At 40.0% G+C, this 20,542-nt stretch overlaps 1 protein-coding gene across 1 annotated transcript in view; it reads right to left on the bottom strand.

The window, feature by feature from the left end:
- The window catches only part of Heca (hdc homolog, cell cycle regulator), a 44,115-nt gene that overhangs the window by 8,631 nt on the left and 14,942 nt on the right, over window positions 1–20,542 (bottom strand). The window contains exon 2 of the mRNA XM_075948458.1: window positions 6,010–7,050. Coding sequence (XP_075804573.1) covers window positions 6,010–7,050 — 1,041 coding nt within the window. The remainder of the gene's footprint in view (window positions 1–6,009; window positions 7,051–20,542) is intronic.

Raw genomic sequence — 20,542 nt, 5'->3', positions numbered from 1 at the left:
ATCCAAAAGTCAATTCAATTATCTGTGAGCCACTAGAACACTTTGTTTCCAGTCTCCTCCTTGGTCCTACCTGAGAGGCATCTATGCTGCTAATAGAAGTGAACACCAGACACGGAAGATGTTAGTAACAATGGCTGTGATGGTGAAGACAAGAACATTCCCTGTGCACTTACCAAGGGTCTGCTCTGGGCTGTGAGTCCTCTATCAATTACTTCATTTAACTCTCACTGCAGTGCTATACAAAGGACTCATGATTGTTATTCCCATTTCAAACAGGAGAGACAGAAGATTAAAGAGCCTGGGTAGCTTGTGAAAGCTTACAATGAAAATAAGGAGGCCGGGCAGTGGTGGCGCACGCCTTTAATCCCAGCACTCAGGAGACAGAGGCAAGCGGATCTCTGGGAGTTTGTGGCCAGCCTGGTCTATAAGAGCTAGTTCCGGGACAGGCACCAAAGCTACAGAGAAACCCTGTCTCGAAAATAAGGAGCCAACTTTTGGGAAACCTGAGTCAAAACTTAGTTTCTGGATTTATTTTACATTATCATTCCACCAAGTCCTATCCAGAGAATTTCTGAGCCATAGGAAAGATTATGTAAGCAGAGTCCTTTTGGGACAATGACATATAATACAAAAACTAGACCGTCTTACTCATGAAGACCAAACAAAACCATTTCCTGAATCACAGAGAAGGGGCTGGAAGCAGAGCTGGGAGGATCAGAAGGAGTAAGGGGCAAAGCAAGGGAATAACAAAACACAATAAACATCTCAGCAACATATAATTAACTGAACGGAGGAATTCCATGCCCAAGAATGTGGTCATTCTGTTGGAACTGAAAACGCTTTAAAAGCGTGGTTGGGATAAGAGCTTGCTATAAATAAGATCACCCAGACTTCTGAGGTGCAGCAATAGAATCACTGACCCATGACTAATATATTTTTTTGTGGTACTGGACTTTAGTATTCATTAAACTCCGACTACAGATTTGAAAACCAGAAGTTTGTCAGTACCCTGTAGAGTGCATTGACCACCACCTTATATTATCTCTGTGTATGCTTACATACCAGTGTGCATACTGACAGGCAGGCCTATCTAATTTTTGCCTTTCTCCGTCCCCTCCCTGATCAACGCCCTCAGAATTTAGTCTTGAGCTTTATCACAGTCATTTCCTCTTTTCTTGTCACTGAAGACTTTTATTGCCAAGATTTAGCCACCGATGTTAAAAATAAGCTCCCACGTGTTCACCCCAAATGCTTGTTTCTAACAGTGCTTGCTAGATATCTCCACAGAAAATGAACTAAACATATTCAAATGCTCTCCCCTTCTTTCCCGTTAAAATGGGCCTTTTCCCAACCTTACCTACGCTTGCCTGTGAAAGCATCATTTATCTGGTCTGGAATCAAGGTGAACTAAAGAAGACCCTTTTGTATAGTCAAGATACTCCAAATGGGCAATTTCTTTAAAAAGCCTCCTGCAGCTATCTCTTCTTTCTAATTCTCACTATCTCAGACAGTAGCTTCTCATCTTCATGCATATAGATATGACAACGTTTCAACCCCGACTCTAGGTCCCAAACCTTCCAAGCAATGTTTTGGGGGTATATTATTATAGGTTTGTTTTTTAAATGCTGAAAAAGCTCTCAAGTCATAATCACATGGCAAAGGGTTTCTACAATGGCTTGAAAGGAACGCCCTGCCTCACCCCAGCCTGCTCTCCACATCTCCTACTCATTTTCCACTCTGCAACATTTCCAACCAAACAGTTCTCTTCATCTCCTCATCATAACCTCACTGGTTTTCTTTTAGCCACCATCCCTCATACTGCCTTCATACTGCCTCCTGAAGATCCAAACCCAAGTGGCCCTCTCTTCCTTGGAAATCTCAGAATACTCAATGTACAGGATTACATAATGTGTGATGCTATTTACTAATTCCATGTGTGACGCTATTAGTCACAGCCTCGGGTTTAGGACGGTCAGTTACATTTTATAAAATCATTTTATATACCAAGATTATACACTGATGACTTCATCTAGCACATCTGCTAAGTTGGACTGACAAACATATACTTGGTGGACATAAAAATAAATATGTCCATCATAAGTACCCTAATTCATTTTTATAAAGTATGGTCCGAGTTTTAAGGTATAAAAATAAAATAAAGGTGTTTCTACCCACTTCTCTCTAAAATTACTAGCAGTTGTGCTCAATAAAAACAAAAACACAAATTCCACTTCTATAAAACAGGAAGAAATCTAACTCCCATATAACTGTGTTTCTGTCACTGACCATTCTCTTTCCCACCCTGGGAATGGTGGCCCCTACCCTTTCCAGTCTTAGCCGAGCACTATTCAATTCTATACTTTTGAAATCAGTTGTTTTTGAGTTTATAGCTGAATGAGATCATATGGATCATATGGTTTTGTCTTTCTGTGCTTGGCTTATTTCATTTAATTATGTTCTCCAGCTTTATCCATTTGAGTAAGTTCAAGGTGAATCCTCACCCACTATCAGTAGGATGTAGTACAATCGTGACAGAAAACAGCAGAGTTCTCCCAAAAAATTAAAATTTGAGCCAGGCACGGTAGCTCACATCTTTAATTCCAGCATTCTCGAGGCAGAGCTAGGTTAATATCTCTGAGGTCGAGATGAGCCTGATCTATATAGCCAGTTCCAGCCAGCCAAGGCTACAAAGATCATCTTTCAAAAATAAATACACAAACAAAAATATGAATTACCTAAGAATAACAATAGAATATGTAAAAAAAGAAACTTAATTAGAATACCGTATGATCCAGAAATCACACCATGGGTATGCAGCCAAAGGAAATGAAATCAGTATGTCAAAAGTGCTTGTACTCCCACAGTCACTGCAGCAATACTCTTAACAGCGATGGACTCAAACCAAGAGTCCACCAAATGAGCAGAGAAAATACTTTTGTATATATACATATACACACATATTTAGCCATAAAAGAAATTTAATCATTGTCGGGAATATTGTTTTCAGGTGTGTGATTTTTGTTTATGCTGCATTTGTTTAATTCTGTGAAGCTGTGTTACTGTGCCTGTCTAAATCACTTGATCATCCTAATAAAGAGATGAACGGTCACTAGCGAGGCAGGAGCAAGGCTAGGCAGGGCTAGCAAGCACAGAGTATAAATAGGAGAACTGAAAAAGAGCAACGAGAGAACCAGAAAAGGAGGACACCAGGAGCCAACCACCTAGCTACACAGCAAGTCATGGAGAAAGAAGCAAAGTAAGATATACCAAATGAAGAAAGATAAAAGCCCAGAGGCAAAAGGTAGTCAGGATAATTGTTAAGAAAAGCTGGCAAAAACAAACAAACAAACAAATAAATAAATAAGAAGAAGCCAAGCTAAGGCCAGGAATTCAAAACTAAGAATAAGACTCCATGTGATTTGAGTTGGGTGGTAAACCCCACCACAAGAATAAAAGGTAGCACAACAAATCATACTGCCATAAAATGGATAAATCTGAACATTACATTAAGTAATAAAAATATGCCAAGGTCAGACTAATATCATATGATTCACATAGTTGTGGCATGTAAAGGTACTGATAGGAGTACAGAAGTAAGAACAATGGCTACCTAAGGCTAGGAAAGGGAGGGAGGATGAGATGGGTGGGAAGAAGCTGGTTAAAGGACACACAACTACTTACAGTTAGAAGTAAAAGTTCTAATGTCTCACTGTACTGGTGCAACTATAGTCACAGAATGATGTAGTGTTTTTCAAAATAACTAGGGTTTTGAATGTCTTGCCAGAGATTATAAATATGAGGTGAATGGTATCTTCATTACCCTAATTTATCATTACACAATATAAACAGGCATTAAAACATTACACTATAAACAATAAATATGTACAACGGTCTTAATTAAAAACACAACTTTACAAAAAATCCCAAACTAGCCTAGTGAAATATGAAAGCAGACATAGAACCCATCCCAGCTGGGGCAACAGAAGCCAACCAGCCTGTTACCTGTTGGATATGTAGAAGCCAACCAACCAACCCTGCCATGGAACTATAGGAGGGCTTTAAATCCCAACAGGCCACAAGGCTTTGTGCTATCTATCCCACCTCATAACAAAGGCTAAAGGACTCCAGAGAATCATGCAAAACACACAAACAAGACTAATCCTAACTACTCCTAGCTCCTTTTTCTTCCTCTGAAAGATAATAAAAGAAAGTATGCCTGAGAAACAAGAATGTGGTACTATTGAAAAGTCCTTGAAACTAGGCTTGCTGGTGCACACCTGTAACCCAGTATTTGGGAGGCAGAGGCAGGCAGATCTCTGTAAGGTCAGTCTGATCTACATAATGAGTGTCTCAAGAAATAAAACAAAAACAAATAAGCCTCTGGAAATTAAAAATAGTAGAAGACAAATCCAAGAAAATGTTCTGTTTCCAGAAAGTATAACAGATTAGAGACAAGTAAAGATAAACCCAAGGATTTCCTTTCCCATCAAAGGGGAGTCGGGAATGTCAATCTAGGAGGTATGGTGTCACATCAACAGGAGTTCCAGTACTGTAAGTGTAAAAAGAAGAATAAATATAAGTGTAAAAAGAAATAAACCAAAAGTAAGGAATCTCCAGAGTGAGGATCTAAGTCTATGTATTCAACAATCCAAGATAGTCCACAGTAAATGAAGGGGACAGGGGCTGAGGAGCACATCATGGTGGGATTTTAGAACACTAGGGTCCTGAGTGCTCCAGGCAGAATGGAGATAATGGGGATGAAAGCCTTAAGAGATGTTTACAGAATAGAAAAACTTCAAAAACTATGTTAAGTGTGTAGAAGTGGTTTACAAAGCTGCTGAAGGAGAGTAACCTTCCAAAGTTAAAATACAAAAAATAAAACCATCACTCTCAGGCACTTGACCCTTCAGATTCTACACCAACAGTTAGCTCTTAATGCATCAGTTCTCAGGGAACTGTGATTCTGCAGCCATCCTGGGCTACACAGCAAGATCTTTGCCTCCCAAAACAAAATAAAAAATCTAAGGCAATGAAAACATGAAGAAAAGAGCTCTCATTTAAAACAGTGTCCTTGACAAGACTGTTTCTATAATGGGAATATATATCTTGGTTCAACAGCACTAACAGCAGAAACACTAGGGATTTATCCCCAGAAGGAGATAAGTAGTCATCCGCCTTAAACACCAGTACAGGCAGAAGACAGTATCTAAAACTGGAGAATGAAAATAACTATTTAAAACCCTGATGTCAAAAACCTTGAAGAATCAGTTAGCATTTCTAAGTGTTTGGCTCTGGGGGCGGAGACAGCAGGGTTTAGTGGGAAGAAGACAGGAGTCATTTTTATCTGATTCTCTAGCATTTTTGTTAAACTCATATATCATGCATTTCTTCCTTTTGGACAACAACAGTTTTAATCTCACACCTACACTAACCAATTCTTTGCCTTTCAATTTATAACTAAAATGTGCCCAAGTCTTTGTCAAACATATAAGCTAACCACTACACTCCCTCAACCAAGGTCAAGCCTGGGCTTTCAATCATCCCCCATTTTCCTTTTGATGCTATCAATAGTCTTATCTTTCACAATTTTTAAATTAATTCAAGAAGTCATATGGGGCCTTCTTGTTTCCCACTTTCCCAGTTTACAAGGATCACAGCCTGCTAGGCACATTAAAGGATTCAAACTATTTCACAGCAAAGAGAATAATGTAATTCCTTCTCTAAATTTTTACTCTGTTGTGAAAAGCTAAATATCAGTGGTCCTTTCTTCAAATTAGCACAGAATAAAGACATAAAATTACCCACCAGACCACCTATACCCAGTACAGTGACATCAGAATACAAAAACCACCAGCCCACTGGGTGAAGCTCAAATACTCATGTTACCTAGCCCTTGGCTAGAACAAAAACATGTCAGTTGTAATAAAATTTTAAAAAATGCAATTCCATCTTGTTTGCTTTTTGGGTGTTAACAAACAGAAAGCAGGCAAGGTGAATCAACACCTATACCTTGAAGGTGACAAGGAACATCATATTCAATCTCATCATGTCTTGAGGGGCTTAAGAACAGAGTTCCATCCACTAGTGGGAACTGTTCAAACACAGGAAGTGCCCGGTGGCACAAAGCACAGTTTACAACATTTCTGTGGCTGGCACTGAGGGCTGCAAGAATGAACTTCCGTAGATCCTCGCCTTGGCCCACTTGGGCGTCGTCTTCCATCCGAACATGGAAAGTGTTCAGCTTATGCCTGGGGATGTGAGCGAGGAGTTCAGAGAGGTCCAATCGCCGCAGGAACTGTACAGGGGTGTCAAAGTGTCCTCCCCTGTGTACAGACAGCCCAGCTGAACTGTAATCAAAGTGGGCATTTCTGAACACATGGCCCCCAGGCATGGCCTTTTTGTGAGGCTCAAGATGAATGGCATTCTTTAAAAATTCCCCAAGGTATCTGGAGGAGCGGGGACCACTAAAGTGGGCTGGGGAGAGGATAGAGTAACCAGAGGGTGGGGACTGGCCAGGGGAGCCACAGGGGGAGCGGGCCCCATAGGCTGCAGCATTAACTGTCTTTTCCTGGGAGTTCTGCCTGTCCATGGAATGCCGCCGGGGAAGGTCATGGTTCAGGCCTTTCTGGGACTTGTTCAAGGGCCTGCATTTTTTCGCCTCTTCCCCAGCCTCCCCTGGAGGCCTTGCTGAGTTCTTCTCTGACCCAGACTTCTTCTTTTTTTCATCTTGCATCCGCTTTACCTGGTACCAGTCTGTGTCCTTTTTTAAGTGGCCCTGCCCACAGCGGCAGGAGCAGAAGCGGAAAGCCAGGTCGTAGCCCTTCTTGGTCCACATGTTCTGGCGGCACTGCTTCTCGTTCCAGCTGCGGGCCCGGCCAATGCAGTTGAACTGCACCAGGATGCTGCTCTCCCACTCATAGAAGCACTGCAGGTGCATCCAGGTGCTGCACGGGCAGTGCTCGTTGTTGCACACCACCTTCTGGTAGTCATCCTTTTCCAGGTCCACTGGCCTCCCAAAGCTGCAGATCAGGGGCGTGGCACAAGGAGCTTCTAAAAGAAGAATAAAAGAGAGTCAGTACATAGGACACGAGGACTCCAATCTATCACCGTTGGCCAGTACATGTCAGTTATAACCACTGGAACAAATACCAGGCGGATTTAGAAACATTCATCATTTTCTTCCAATATGATGCTGTCCCAAAAGAATTTATTTTCTATTATTAAATATCTGCTGAAAAACATACTGGCAAGTTTCAAGAAACCCAAATCCTTCATAGATCAACTGTGTTCCAGGCCTTCTGACAGTGCAGTATAAAGGTTTCTCAAGATGTGGGTATAATAACAGGCAGTTCCAGAGTTCCTTTAAAAATGAGTCACTGAAGTGCAGCTAGGAATTAATATGAAGCTACTAAACCAACCAGTTCTGGTGGTGTCTGTGAATGTTTTATCAGGGGTTTTAGATTGTCCTGAACAGCAAATAGCATTGAGAAAATAGACCAGTCTCATCTCAACTTTTCTTCTAGAGTCATCAGATACTAATGGCCAGGATGTCTGATCAAACTAACTATTGGCCTACACAGAACTCCACTGTCCAGATGTGAAAAAAACAACCATATTTTCTCTCTCTCCTCTCTGTCCTCCTCTCCCCCCACCTCTCTTTTTGATACTTGAGGCAGGGTTTCTCTGTAGCTTTGGAACCTGTCCTGGAACTAGCTCTTGTAAATCAGGTTGGCCTGGAACTCAGAGATCCACCTGCCTCTACTTCCCGGGTCCTAGGATTAAGGCATGCACCACCACCACCTGGCTGAAAACAACCATTCTCTTAAAGTATTCAGCCAGAAAGCAACAAAGAAGTACTTCTGCAGTCTTACACATGTTACCCATGCAGAGTTCAAACAGCTAGCAGGTTCCCAGAAGTGAAGAAAACATAGTAACAAAGCAGGTCCATTTCTTAAGAGGTATTTGTTTGCATAGAGACTGACAGATTCTTACAAATTCTCAACGACCACCTAGTACCTGGACTTAGACTATGCCTTTTAAAACCATCAAGACCACCTGTGATAGAGACGCTAACAAAATCAGTTGTCACCAGAGAAGAGGAGAGGAATGAAAGTGTTTCTAGGTCAGTGCAGCTACTCTGTTATGATATACCACGACAGAAACTGCATATCATTGTACCCTTATCAAAATCCACAGCACATAAACGCCAGCAGTGAACCCTAAAAGTTAGCTTTAGAATTCAGTGCTGCTATGTATCAACAGAGGCTCAGGACCCAGTTTGTGTGCAGAACCTGCTGACAGTGGGGTGAGAGGCTCCATGTGATAATAGAGAGTACAAACACATTAACTGTATTTTCAATTTTGTTTCAATCTGCCCTAAAAAATAATATTTACTTTTTAAAGTGGGGGAAAAGGCAAACGGGTAAGTACCAATTCCAAGGAATACTAGCCCCAAGAAAGTGGGATGGTATTTTACTTTTAAAAATGTGTATAATGTGTGTGTATTTAAATTTATATAGCAAGGCTATAATTTTTAGTGAGCACTAATGCTTAGAGAGTTGACAGTACCTAGCATATAAAGCTTACTACTGTTGTTACTACCATGAATGGAAATCTTACTATACAGTTATGGCATTTTTATTTGTCAAAGAAGCTTTGTAAGGTGTTAGCTGAAGCTCTAAGAAAGAGGTAGTAAAATTAGCAAAACGTGTATCCAAAGTGGGAAATTAAGAATCTAGCAGGGCAAGAACTGAGTAGACACAGTTCTGGCCATGCCAAGGAAGAAGACATGATGGCACAGGCCCACACTAGCAGCTGCCAGTTATGTGTGCAGAGACTAAGTGTGACTACCTGCCCAGAAAAGACTAGCACACCAAACAACAAAGCAACAGGCTAGCCCCAACTGGTCTCTTTGCACTTCTACAGTTTTTAACATAATTTATTAATTCCCCTTAAGTTCCAGTCCGTATTTCCATGCTGTTCCTCTTTAGACTCCTGCCAGGATTAGTACTCTGCATTTCTCTCCCTAAGTAAAACCAAAAGCAAAATTTACTATTCCTTAACAAGAGCACTACTGGCATCTGGATACTTCTTTATAGAGTACATTATGTGTCCTAAGCATTTGACCTGTATAACCCCACCCACTTCAACTTCCTATGATCTGGAGGTGGTCTACCGGGGCTGGATTCCAGGCCTTGCCCCATGCTAGGAACGTGTTCTACCAGTGTGCTGCACCCCCAGGTCTACCCAACTAGAAATCATTGGGCTTGATCCAAACAGTTCCAAGTGCTACACAGAGGTATTTAAAACACATCTGCGTAAATGTGATGCTAAGGAAGCATTATGAGACTTAAAAGTTGTTTTAGATTACATACCTTCAGTGGTGGTACTGTGAAAGTTGGGACAGACAGAAAGAAGTGTGTTGATCGAATGTAAGAGCCTGAACTTAGGGAGCAATGTCACATATCAGTCAGTGCAGGAGACACAGAAGAGCAATGATCTGACTGACTTCCCTATTTGGGACCTGATGAGCAGGAAGTACCTGTGTGATGGGTATGACCAGAGCTCAACTGAGTTCAAAAATAGAGTACAGATGGAATTACACATTCAGAGATGCAGGTTAAATTCCTGGGACCCAAGAAACATGGAAAGAGAATATGAAACATAAACATAAAAAATGGATTGGGAAGAGAATTGTGACTAGCAAGTCTGCTACAGAGAACAGTAAAGCAGAAAGAGAATTTACTCTAAGACAAGTCAAGAGAAAATTATGCCAAATCAGTCATGGGAAATACTTAAGAATGGAGATTAGTGTTATATCCTTGAACAAGACCAGTTTCAGAGCATCTGCACTATTGACAATTTGGGAACTAGGTAATTCCTGTGGTAGGAGCTACCCTGTGCTATAAGGTATTTAGCTACATTCTTGCCTCTCACCTCATTGTTACCAGTAACATTCCTTCCCTCAGTTTTAAGGCTGAGAATGTCTTCAAACATTTACAGATAGTCCCTGGAGGGAAAAAATGGCTGGTTGAGAAAAGGTAAGGTAAAGCCAGAAGCTCACAGAAGGAGTAGGGAACCAAGCACTGCCATCCCTGAGATAACTACCCTTGTAGTGTCTAGTGTAAGAGAAAAATGGTGGGCAAGACAAAAGTGAAGCAACTACATGCACATAACTCTCCAAGAAATTTGTATGTAGACACAAGGGGAAGAAAAGAGAATGAGAATGGAACAGAGGACAGTGAAGGCTGAGGACAGAGCATTTCCAGGAACTCAGGGCTCTGCAGCTTGAAAACATAGCACAGGGAACAATGAGAACTTGTACCTCCTCAGAAACCTTTGCAAGTTCACCACTGCCCATTGAGTAACCAATACACCATCCCACAAAATCCAGCACACAGGTGGATAGACCCTTAAAGCCTGTGCAAATACTAGCTATGACTCCTGCATTCCAATTATCTCCTTCAGAGTGGGATGGCAGGGCCTCAGAAAAATAGCCCTAAATGACTACCGTGGTTTCTCCAGCTGCCTCCGAGGACTCTAACTCTTAATCTTCATTTGTCTAAATCTCATTTTGTACAAGAGAGAAAGTCATAGTGTTAATTCTGCCACCAGAATGCCTGCATCTCTAAATGCCAGTAGCATTTCTAACAGTGGTTCTCAACCTTCCTAATACTATGACCCTTTAATTCAGTTCCTCAAGCTGTGGTGACCCCCCAACCATAAAATCATTTTCATTGCTACTTCATAACTGCAATTTTGCTACTCATTTATAATCAGGGACTGAATAAAGTTTCATTAAAGGAAAATGGCATGTACGCTCACACATGACAAAAGCAGAAGAGCTGTCATGGAAAAAGAGCCAAATATACTAGAGCACACTGAAAAAATTACAAGAATGGTTCCTATTGAGTAATCTAAGTCACCTGGGCTGTGTCCTTAAAAATGTTAGTCAACTAAACAAAATTCAGTTGGTTTAAACTTTAATTCTTCATATCTCTGAAACAGAATAGTACTAACCTAGATATATGTACTCAGAATTAATTAAGGATGGCTATTGATTTCTTCATTCACAATATTCAGAATGCTCCCTTAAAAACAGACTAAGATGGACTAATAAGGGGCAATTGTATTTATATCATTTTCAAAAACAGCAGATAGATATACTTAAATCTGAGCATCAAGCACCTCCTACATAACAGATCTTTGAAGTCGGAAGAGTCAGAAACTTGTACTAAGAGCTCAACACAAAGAGATTGAAGTCCATAGCTCTGCCTACACATCCCTGTCTCTCTGACACCATCACTCATTACAGTTAGTCTCACCTGCTTTCTACCTTCAAGTTTCTACACTGAAAGTCCCTGCTATAGTGTGGACATAGCTGGGTGCTTGGTTCCCATTACAGAAACATGAGAGAATATGGTATCAATAAGAGGTGGGGCCTAATGGGAACTATGTCCTAGGAAGAAACTCTGGTCTCTGGCGCAAGAGTATGGTCACTGGGTTGCTCTCTTTCTTGATGTTGTCTTAAGTTAGGAATAATTCTGAAATGTTAATTATAGTAACCTAAGTGAGTGATGACCTGTTCCTGTACTATTTGTACCACTATCATATACTATAACATGATATAGCCATAAGGACCCTGCACAGAACTAGGCCCATGCAGATACCGTGCCTGGAACCCCCAAATATGTAAGTTAAATAAGCAAAATCTTCCTAAGTAGCCTGCCTTAGGTATTTCACTAGGGCAATGAGAAGTGACTAATATAGTCACCACTCCCCCTTGTCAGTCCTGCATGTCTGCACACCACTGAAATGTGGCCTTGTAGCTAGGCCACAAAAACAAAGTCAAGAGCCTGCTTGACATTGAGTAATACATTCAGCAGACACCTCACTCTATGACATACCTCCAAATTCAGAGTGAAGACAGAAGGAAGGCAGGAGATTAAGCAATAAGATGACTAGAAATAGTAAAAGGAAGAACACATCAGGAACAGCCCAGAGACTTCCGTTTGTGCCCTCACCTCTCATGTGGTCTCCTCTTCCCCTGTTCCCCCCAGACGGGCAACAGAAAAAAGTATTAAAGATAAACACATGTGGTAATTCTGCTGAGCCTACAGCAAGCCATTTTTCATCTGTGAATATAAAAATATCTGCCTATTCAACTCAGATGTATGTAGACTTTATAAACTGTGAAGTTCCATTATACTGTGTATTGTTTTCTATTATTTCTACCATAACTTTATACATGTGTGGCTAGTTCCCCAACTAAATGCAAACTGTCACACTGTATTTCCTACTTTTTCTTTTTTGGATTTACTATAGAGTAAATTCTTAGAAATTAAGTAAGTGGGTTATGCCACACTATTTCCTAACAAAAACATCTAGGAAAAAGATTCTGTGACTCTAAGAAAATAGCACTAATAGCATCCTAAATCATATCTACAATAAATTAGTTACATTATAAAATCCCTAACTCTTTTGTTGTCTTGAGATAGGGGCTCACTATGTAGCCCTAGTTATCTAGGAACCTGATACATAGACCAAGGCAGGCCTCAAACTTAAGAGATAAGCCTGCGTCTATAGGTGCTGACATTAAAGACGTGTGTCACTTAAAACCCCTAATTCTTTTTTTTTATTTTAAAACATTCTTTTCTCATTTTACATACCAACTCCAATTACCACTCCCTCCTCTCCTCCTGCTCCCCCCACCTTCCTCTACCCCACCACCCATTCACTCCTCAGAGTGGATAAGGCTTCCCATGGGGAGTCAACAAAGTCTGTCACAAAACTTTGAGGCAGAACCAAGGCCCTCTCCACTGTATCTAGGCTGAACAAGGTATCCCTCCACAGAGAATAGGCTTCGAAAAGCCAGTTCAAACACTAGGGTAAGTCCTGGTCTCAATGCTACTAGTGTGCCCAAGCCACACAACTGTCACCACATTCAGAGGGCCTAGTTTGGTCCTATGCAGGTTGCCCTGCTGTCAGTCCAAAGTCAGTGAGCTCCAGCTAGCTCAGGTCAGGTGTTTTGTGGATTTCCCCATCATGATCTTGACCTCTTTGCTCATATTATTGCTCCTCCCTCTCTTCGACTGGACTCTGGGAGCTCAGCCCAGAGTTTAGTTATGAATCTCTTCATCTGCTTCCTTCAGTTGCTAGATGAAAGTTCTATGATGACAATGTAGTTATCAATCTGTAAAATTCCTAATTCTTAAGAATAGCAGTCCCACAAAGATATAAATGGGATGAATTAACCAGACACAGCTAAAAAATCTTTAGTAAAGAAGAGTGACCCTACATCCAAGTAAGAGCATGTGTCACCACCATCTCTTGGGACATAAATCATAATAACCTAACAAATGATACTGACAATGTCCTTTTACGTGATCAGTAATGTTAAGGAAAAATATGTACATCTATAGAGCTAAGGAAACAGCACAGCTAGTAAAGTGCTTACCGCCACTCATGAGTGCATGAGTTCAAATCCCCAGAACCATCATACTAACCAGGTGCTGTGGTTCTCATTTGTAACCCCAGTATTGGAGGAAGGAGGTAGACAGGCAGATCCTTAGAGCTTGCTGGCTAGCCAGTCTAACCAATCAGAGAGCTCCGTGCTTAATGGAACACTATCTTAAAAAATAAAGTGGAATCTGATAAAGGCTCCCAAAGTCAATTTCTGATTTCCACATGCACACAGGCACATACAGACAAACTTGTATACACACATATCACAAACATAACCACACACCACATATACCTCTCCCCATACACACACCAAAAACACATATATAACCTTCCAGGGTCTGTTTTCACAGGTTTATCATCAAGTATTCAGGACCCAGTTTCTATTTCTCCCTGCTCAACAGAAAACATGCAAAGGTCAGGTCATTCTGGGCAAAACCCTCAAGAAGTTTCAAAGTCTCTACAATAGTAACAGGGCTACTCTGTCTTCTCTCCCTAAACACTGCCCCTACTCCAGGCCTAGCAACCTTTAAAAAGGTCTGGTAAACTAGTCAAAATGCAGAGAAAGACTGACTGTGTAATGCCCACCCCCAATTAATACATCTACAACACAACTCCCACATCTAAAGGTTAGGAGTACTATAAAGAATAGGGGCAGAAGAGCTAATGAACCAGGACGTCTGATGTGAGATAGTGTCTTCTACTCTTTACAGAAAAGCTGCATCCATGAAATCTCAACACTATGATCATCTAAACAAAACTTGCATAATGGCAACACTAGCTGACATTTCAATATGGGTGGGAGAAATTTCATAAGACCCCACCCTTAAATGAAGGACTACAGGCAACCAATGGCTGTTAAGAGAGAATCAGTCTTCTCCAGGCACAAGCCTCCTGATAGATTTATCAAATCCCAAATGGTCAGCCCTAAATACATATACACAGGAGTAACACTAAATGGACACACATAAACACACTCATCTATATAAAACAATAATTAAAGAGGTGGTTAAGAATTTGAGAGAGAGTAGGAGGCACACAGAAGGGGCTGGAGGGGAGAGAGACCAGGGTAGAAAAGATATACTATTTATATATGAAACTTTCCAAAGTAAAAACAAATTTAAAATTAACGCAGTAAGTAGTAGTCATTTACTGCTCACTTATAAACAACATCTGACAAAGCCTTAATGCTCCCATTCCCAGTAACTGTGCCACAAATAAGGTACTGCTGCTTTCAGGGTATACCTATAAAACTGAGTTCACTCCACCACTCTGAAAACAATTTCAAGCACCCTAAGCAGACAGAGAGGTAGGTGGGGTTGGGTCAGGAAGATCATCTGAAGTCATAAACGCATTCTAGAACTTTAAAGTCTATAGTGGAGACAAGGTCTTACATAACCTTGTATACCTGTGACTAGGAAACTGTAGTTGCTATGTAATTAAAGTTTTGCTAATGACAGGAATGGACCAAGCAGATGCAGTACTTGGGAGGGAGCAGTTGAGGCCCTGGTGAACAGAGACAGAAAGGTGAGAACAGGTATGTAAATGTACACCCAGACCTTTTTTGTCACCTCACTTCCTCAAACCACAACTATGTACTCAGGACACCAAATGTGACTTTCAGGATTTCTGAACATCTCCATGTCAAAGTAGTTTCTCTCACAACATGAAACTCCTGGTAACTGTTTTCATTTTCTGGTCAGCCTATGTAGCTACGACACTCAGCTCTCAACTCATTAGTTTTCAGGCCTTGACCAAGACACTGAAGTGCCCCATGCTACTGTATTCTTACCTGTAAATTGGTAAAATAACAGTACCTACCTCAAAGGGTCATTAGGAGTAATAGAAGAGTTACTGAAGTAGCTCAGATAGAGCTTAGCATTTATTCATTAAACTATAAACAATTACTGCTAAAAAGCTAAAAAAAAAATTCAATAAACTGAGTTTGTAACACAGCTACACAAGTGACCAACCTTCCTTCCACACAGGCAGCCTGCCTAGACACATGGGGAGTATAGCACACACTTCAAGCAGTGTACATTAGCCCTTCTCACTTATCCCTTCACTACACACAAGTACACACCTCCTTTCTCACCTGGGTCCGCTCAGCTTTCTCTTCACCTCAAATTCTTTCCACAAACTCCTAGACCAAAGAAGCTCCTCTCTCCATCCCACATCATCTCTCTTTACAGTGAGCCTCCAAGCACACATTAAAAGTTCCCTGTCAAAATGCTACCATTATCTTGCCTGCACTATTCTCAATGTAATTCTTTATTGATCATGACTTCTCACGTGTTTTAAGTTATAAAGTGGTAGTGTTGTATTTTTCCTTACAATAAACAAAACAGGGTGGCGTACTCCAAACATTTCACTAACTGACTTGTTTTTAACACCTTAAAGATGTTCTCGAGATCAGAAAAAAATAAGTACTTTGCTATATATTTTGTCCAACCTAAACCCTCTTATTCCAAACTTGGTTAGCAGGGATTCATAAAGCACAAAACTAAATTTTATTCATGAAAATGGTCCTAAAGACTTGTCCCAACAAAAAACAACCATCTAAGTCTGGGATCAATATGGGGGAAACATGTTCAAACACATAAATATGCAATCACTGTGTTGTATTTGAATTCATAGGTGTATTAAATTTTTTTTTTTTGTTTTTTGAGACAGGGTTTCTCTGTGGCTTTGGAGCCTGTCCTGGAACTCCCTTGGTAGACCAGGCTGGTCCCGAACTCACAGAGATCCGCCTGTCTCTGCCTCCCAAGTTAAGCTTTATCTGTACTACTCAGTTTATCTCATAAATTAACAGTGTGATACATCATGGTATTTTCCACCTCATTTCATTTCTCTTTCATAGTTACGAACTTTCACAATGATTTAAATACTAGTATCAATTCGCCCTAATACTTTAAAGGGTACAGAATTTTAAATTATAACAGTGAACATCAAAATAACCCAGATCTTTGAAGATATTTTATTTAGGTTAAGAATTCACATAACAGCAATGCCAAAAGTTCTAAGATAAAGCAGGACCACCAAGTAACAAATTTTAGAACTCAATGACCTATCAGCTTTAGAAATATGAGATGGTTTAATGTATAAATTGGAGGAATGTGTTCACTAAAACTCTATGCAAAATAAAAAGCTTTTATTAAATTGTTTATGTCATTATTCAAAATTTGTACAGTGAGATTTATATAACAGGGTCACAGTGTTGTAAACAATAAATTTTCAGTCTACTTTTTCTTTGGCTCAGATTGTGAGCTTAAGGACACTAGAAACTACGTGGTACTCTAGCATCTCAGTGCACTACTAGTACTCCTCTGAAGGAAAGGTGGGACAAGTTCTCTAAACTGCATTACATTATGAAACCAAATGTTCATATGCATGTGCATACATGTAGATTATCTGCAGAGACTGTTGTTAAATGTTGTAGCTCATTTGTACAGACTTCATACCATTTCTTAGCACTGTACTCCACTGTTAAAACCTTTTTTGTTGTTAAAAAAACAGGCTTGGTTTCGATGATCTTTGTCAATATTCTCTGTAGTCAGTAACGGTCAAAATTTGGCCAAAATCAAATGCCTTTGCTTTACAGATTCCCATTTACCATGTAAATTATAGTTCAGCACCTCAAAATGTATTTCTCTCTTGATGAGTCCCCACATGGTGTCTAAAGGACAAAACCCAAATTAGGACTCCTGCCCTACCCCACCTCTGGAATTCTTATGGCTGAAGATGCAGAGGTTTCTACCACTTCTCTAGGCTGTTCAACAGATAGAGTATGATTATCTGATTATCTGGCAATGTGAGCAGTAAAGACCAGCTTCATATCCGAAAATACAACTAATTTTCACTACTGTTCAATACTTTCTAAAAGCTTAACTGAGAAGCAATTTAAGTCATATTTCATAGATATGATAATCACAGTACTAAAACAAGGACATATGGAAAAAAGCATACTATATTATATTCCCCAAATGCTTGTCTTAGGGTTCCTATTGCTGTGATGTAAAAACACCATGACCAAAAGCAACTTCAGGAGCAAAAGGTTTATTTCAGCTCACAGCTCTCAATTAACACTCTGTCACATGTTGAATTCTTGAAGACAAGAATTCAAGGCAGGAACCTGAAGACAGAAACTGAAGCTGAGGTCACAGAGAAATACTGCTTACTGGCTTACTCATCCAAGGCTTGCTCAGCCTGATTTGTTATCAACTTAGACCCACCTGCCCAGAGTTGGCATCACCCACAGTGAGCTAGGCCCTCCCATAACAATCACTAATCAAAAAACTGCCCTACAGGCTTGCCTACAAGCCAATCTGTTGGAGGCATTTTTTCATCTGAGGTTTCTCTTCCCAGATGACTACAGCTTGTGCCAAGTTGACAAAAAAACTAACAAGTATAGTGCTTTAAAATTCAAATTGTAAACTTCACATAGGAAATGACTTCAGAGAGCTCTAAGTAAGCTTTCTTAACAAGTCTGTCATAGACAAATGAATAAAAATCCTTCAGATTTATTCAATAGGCAGTCTTCTTTACAGTGTGTCATCTTAAATCAGTCCTGAGTTTTTCTTATGGGATGTGGACACTGGAGAAATCATAGTGTAGGACTTCTATGCAAAATAAAATAGACCTCTCAAGCCAATGGCTAAGAGTTGGTTTAGGGGCCATACAGTTCCACCCTTGGACAACGTGATTTTAATAATGAGAGCAGAAAAAAATAAATGTGGTTTATTTAAAAACAAGATATTGTCCTTAATATTGTTTATTGTTTTAAAAGGCCTTATAGTTAAGTGACTGGTTTTTGTTTTTTAATCTAATAAAGACTAGAACTTATTACTACTACTTGTTTGCCTCCTCCCCTTGCGCTAGAAATATGAACACTAAATTTGTGATTTACCTCTTCTAATGGTGTTGGAGGAGGCCAAAAATAATCACACAGAAACTATATTATTTGCAATACTGATTGGCCAATAGCTTAAGCGTATTGCTAGGTAGCTCTTAAATCTAGAATTAACCCATCTCCATTATTTTATATTTCACCATAAGGTTTGTGGACTACCAGCAAAGTTCCAACATCTGTGTTGGGCAGGGCTACATTGTTTCTCTCTTATTCTGCCTTCTTCCTCCCAGCTTTCAGTTTAGTTTTCCCAGCCTAGCTCTGTTCCCCTATAGCTCCGCTATAGGCCCAAAGCAGTTCCTTTATTAACTAATGATATTCACAGCATACAGAGGGAATCCCACATCACCTCCCCTTTTCTGTTTAAATGAAAAGGAAGGTTTTAACTTTAATATAGCAAAATTACACATAACAAAACAGGTATCAAGAAAGAATTACAGTTACAATATTTATATCTACTTTCTATCTATTCTTCAATTCCATCAGAGATGCCAGAAGGATACAATATTACCTAAGGAAACAGGAAGTTCATTGTAAGCAATTTCCAAAACTCTAGAGTTGACAGAGACATCTCCCTGCCTGGACAGTCATCCAAAGTTCTTCTGTATCATTGGGGCATCTATCTTCAGCCTACGGGCCCATGGCGTCCAGCAGACTTTTCCATGAAGCAGGAAATTTCAAAGACAGCTCAGCTTATATTGGCAGTTCGTCAATCACATTTTTCTGTGTCCTGCAGAATGTCTAGCAGACTCTTTCATGAAGCATGAACCCCAAAGGACAGTGTCACCTTTAGACAAGTTCAGCAGACATTTCTCTGTGGGTCCTGCATATCCAGTTCATACCGCAGTCCAGGCAAGAGCAGTTTCTTGCCCAAATGACTAACAAACTCCATAAGGAGCCCATCTTCCTCTTGAAGTAGATTGGTGCTGCCAGGTGCAGATGTGTCTCATTGTCATTAAAAGTCCTAAATTCTTAAAAAATCTTAAATGCCATATTCTGTAGTCTTTGAAAGATTCAAAGAAAGATTGAAGAATACCTATCTAACTGAACTATGTCTCTATATATCAAGAAAATCTAACATGACTACAAGCTTGACTAACCTGTATTTTTTAATTATACATTACATTTTTAAATGAGCTGCACAAACACAATACCTTAATCAAGAGCAGAAATATATACATAACAAAACTGACCTTAAATTTGTATCAATAAACCAATGCAAATTTCTATGGCATATCCCAAATATTGTTTATAAATGCTTAGGGATTATGGGCATAGTTCTTCTCCAAACTGCTTCCTGTTGTTTATTGAGCAAAGTAATTTTGGGGGGTGTTCAAGGTGACCTTTCAGGGGCTCTTGGTCCATCAAACCACATTAGCCTGTAATGAATCCACAGGTTCTCATTCTCTGTTAGAAGAACCTCTTTTCCAAAGCAACATATCCTTAGGCTCAAATTTTGAACATAAAACACCTTTAAAGTATATATGTTGGTTACTTAGTTCCTTCACAGTCAAAACATTCAAAGAAAATACAGTAATATACATAACCCAGACTTCCTGCATAATATTCCATTTTTATGTGGCTTATTATTTTTTTACTCCTTTAATCTATGACTGTCTGTACTGTCTCTTTAAAGACTTTACCTTTTTAAATACCATTTACTTATTTTTATAACTTTCTATATTATTTTTCTTCTCTCTCCCAAGCCTACATACATTTATCTAACACTGTGACCCATAGAGGTCTTTTGTGTCTGAATATGTCCTATTGTATAATTGTAATTCTTTACTGTCCAGGAGTACTTCTTAAAATATTAAGCACTTCTTAAAAACCTAAGCTGCAGCATTACTAGGGTATATACAGCACACTTCTGCTTGCTGTCCAACATGGTGGAAGTCAGTTAACTGCCTCTGCGAGCTGTGCACATTGCCCCAGTTCCAAGTATGCAGCTGGTCTATGTTGAGCCATTAAGCAGTTTGTAACATGCTGCTTACAAACACCATTTAAATGCTCGATAGCCAGACCCTGTCAGAGTATGAGCTGGCAGCACAGCCAAGAAAGCCAGCATTTCAAAACAGCAACTTTTTTTCTGCTACTGCTGAATCAGGAAAACCTCTCTTAAAGGAGCCATGCCTCTGCTTGCTTCTAGTAAACAGAGACCAGCAAAGAAAATGC

The sequence above is a fragment of the Microtus pennsylvanicus genome, chromosome 1, assembly GCF_037038515.1.
Source record: "Microtus pennsylvanicus isolate mMicPen1 chromosome 1, mMicPen1.hap1, whole genome shotgun sequence".
Lineage (NCBI taxonomy): Eukaryota > Metazoa > Chordata > Mammalia > Rodentia > Cricetidae > Microtus > Microtus pennsylvanicus.
This window is presented reverse-complemented; position numbering and strand designations above follow the sequence as displayed.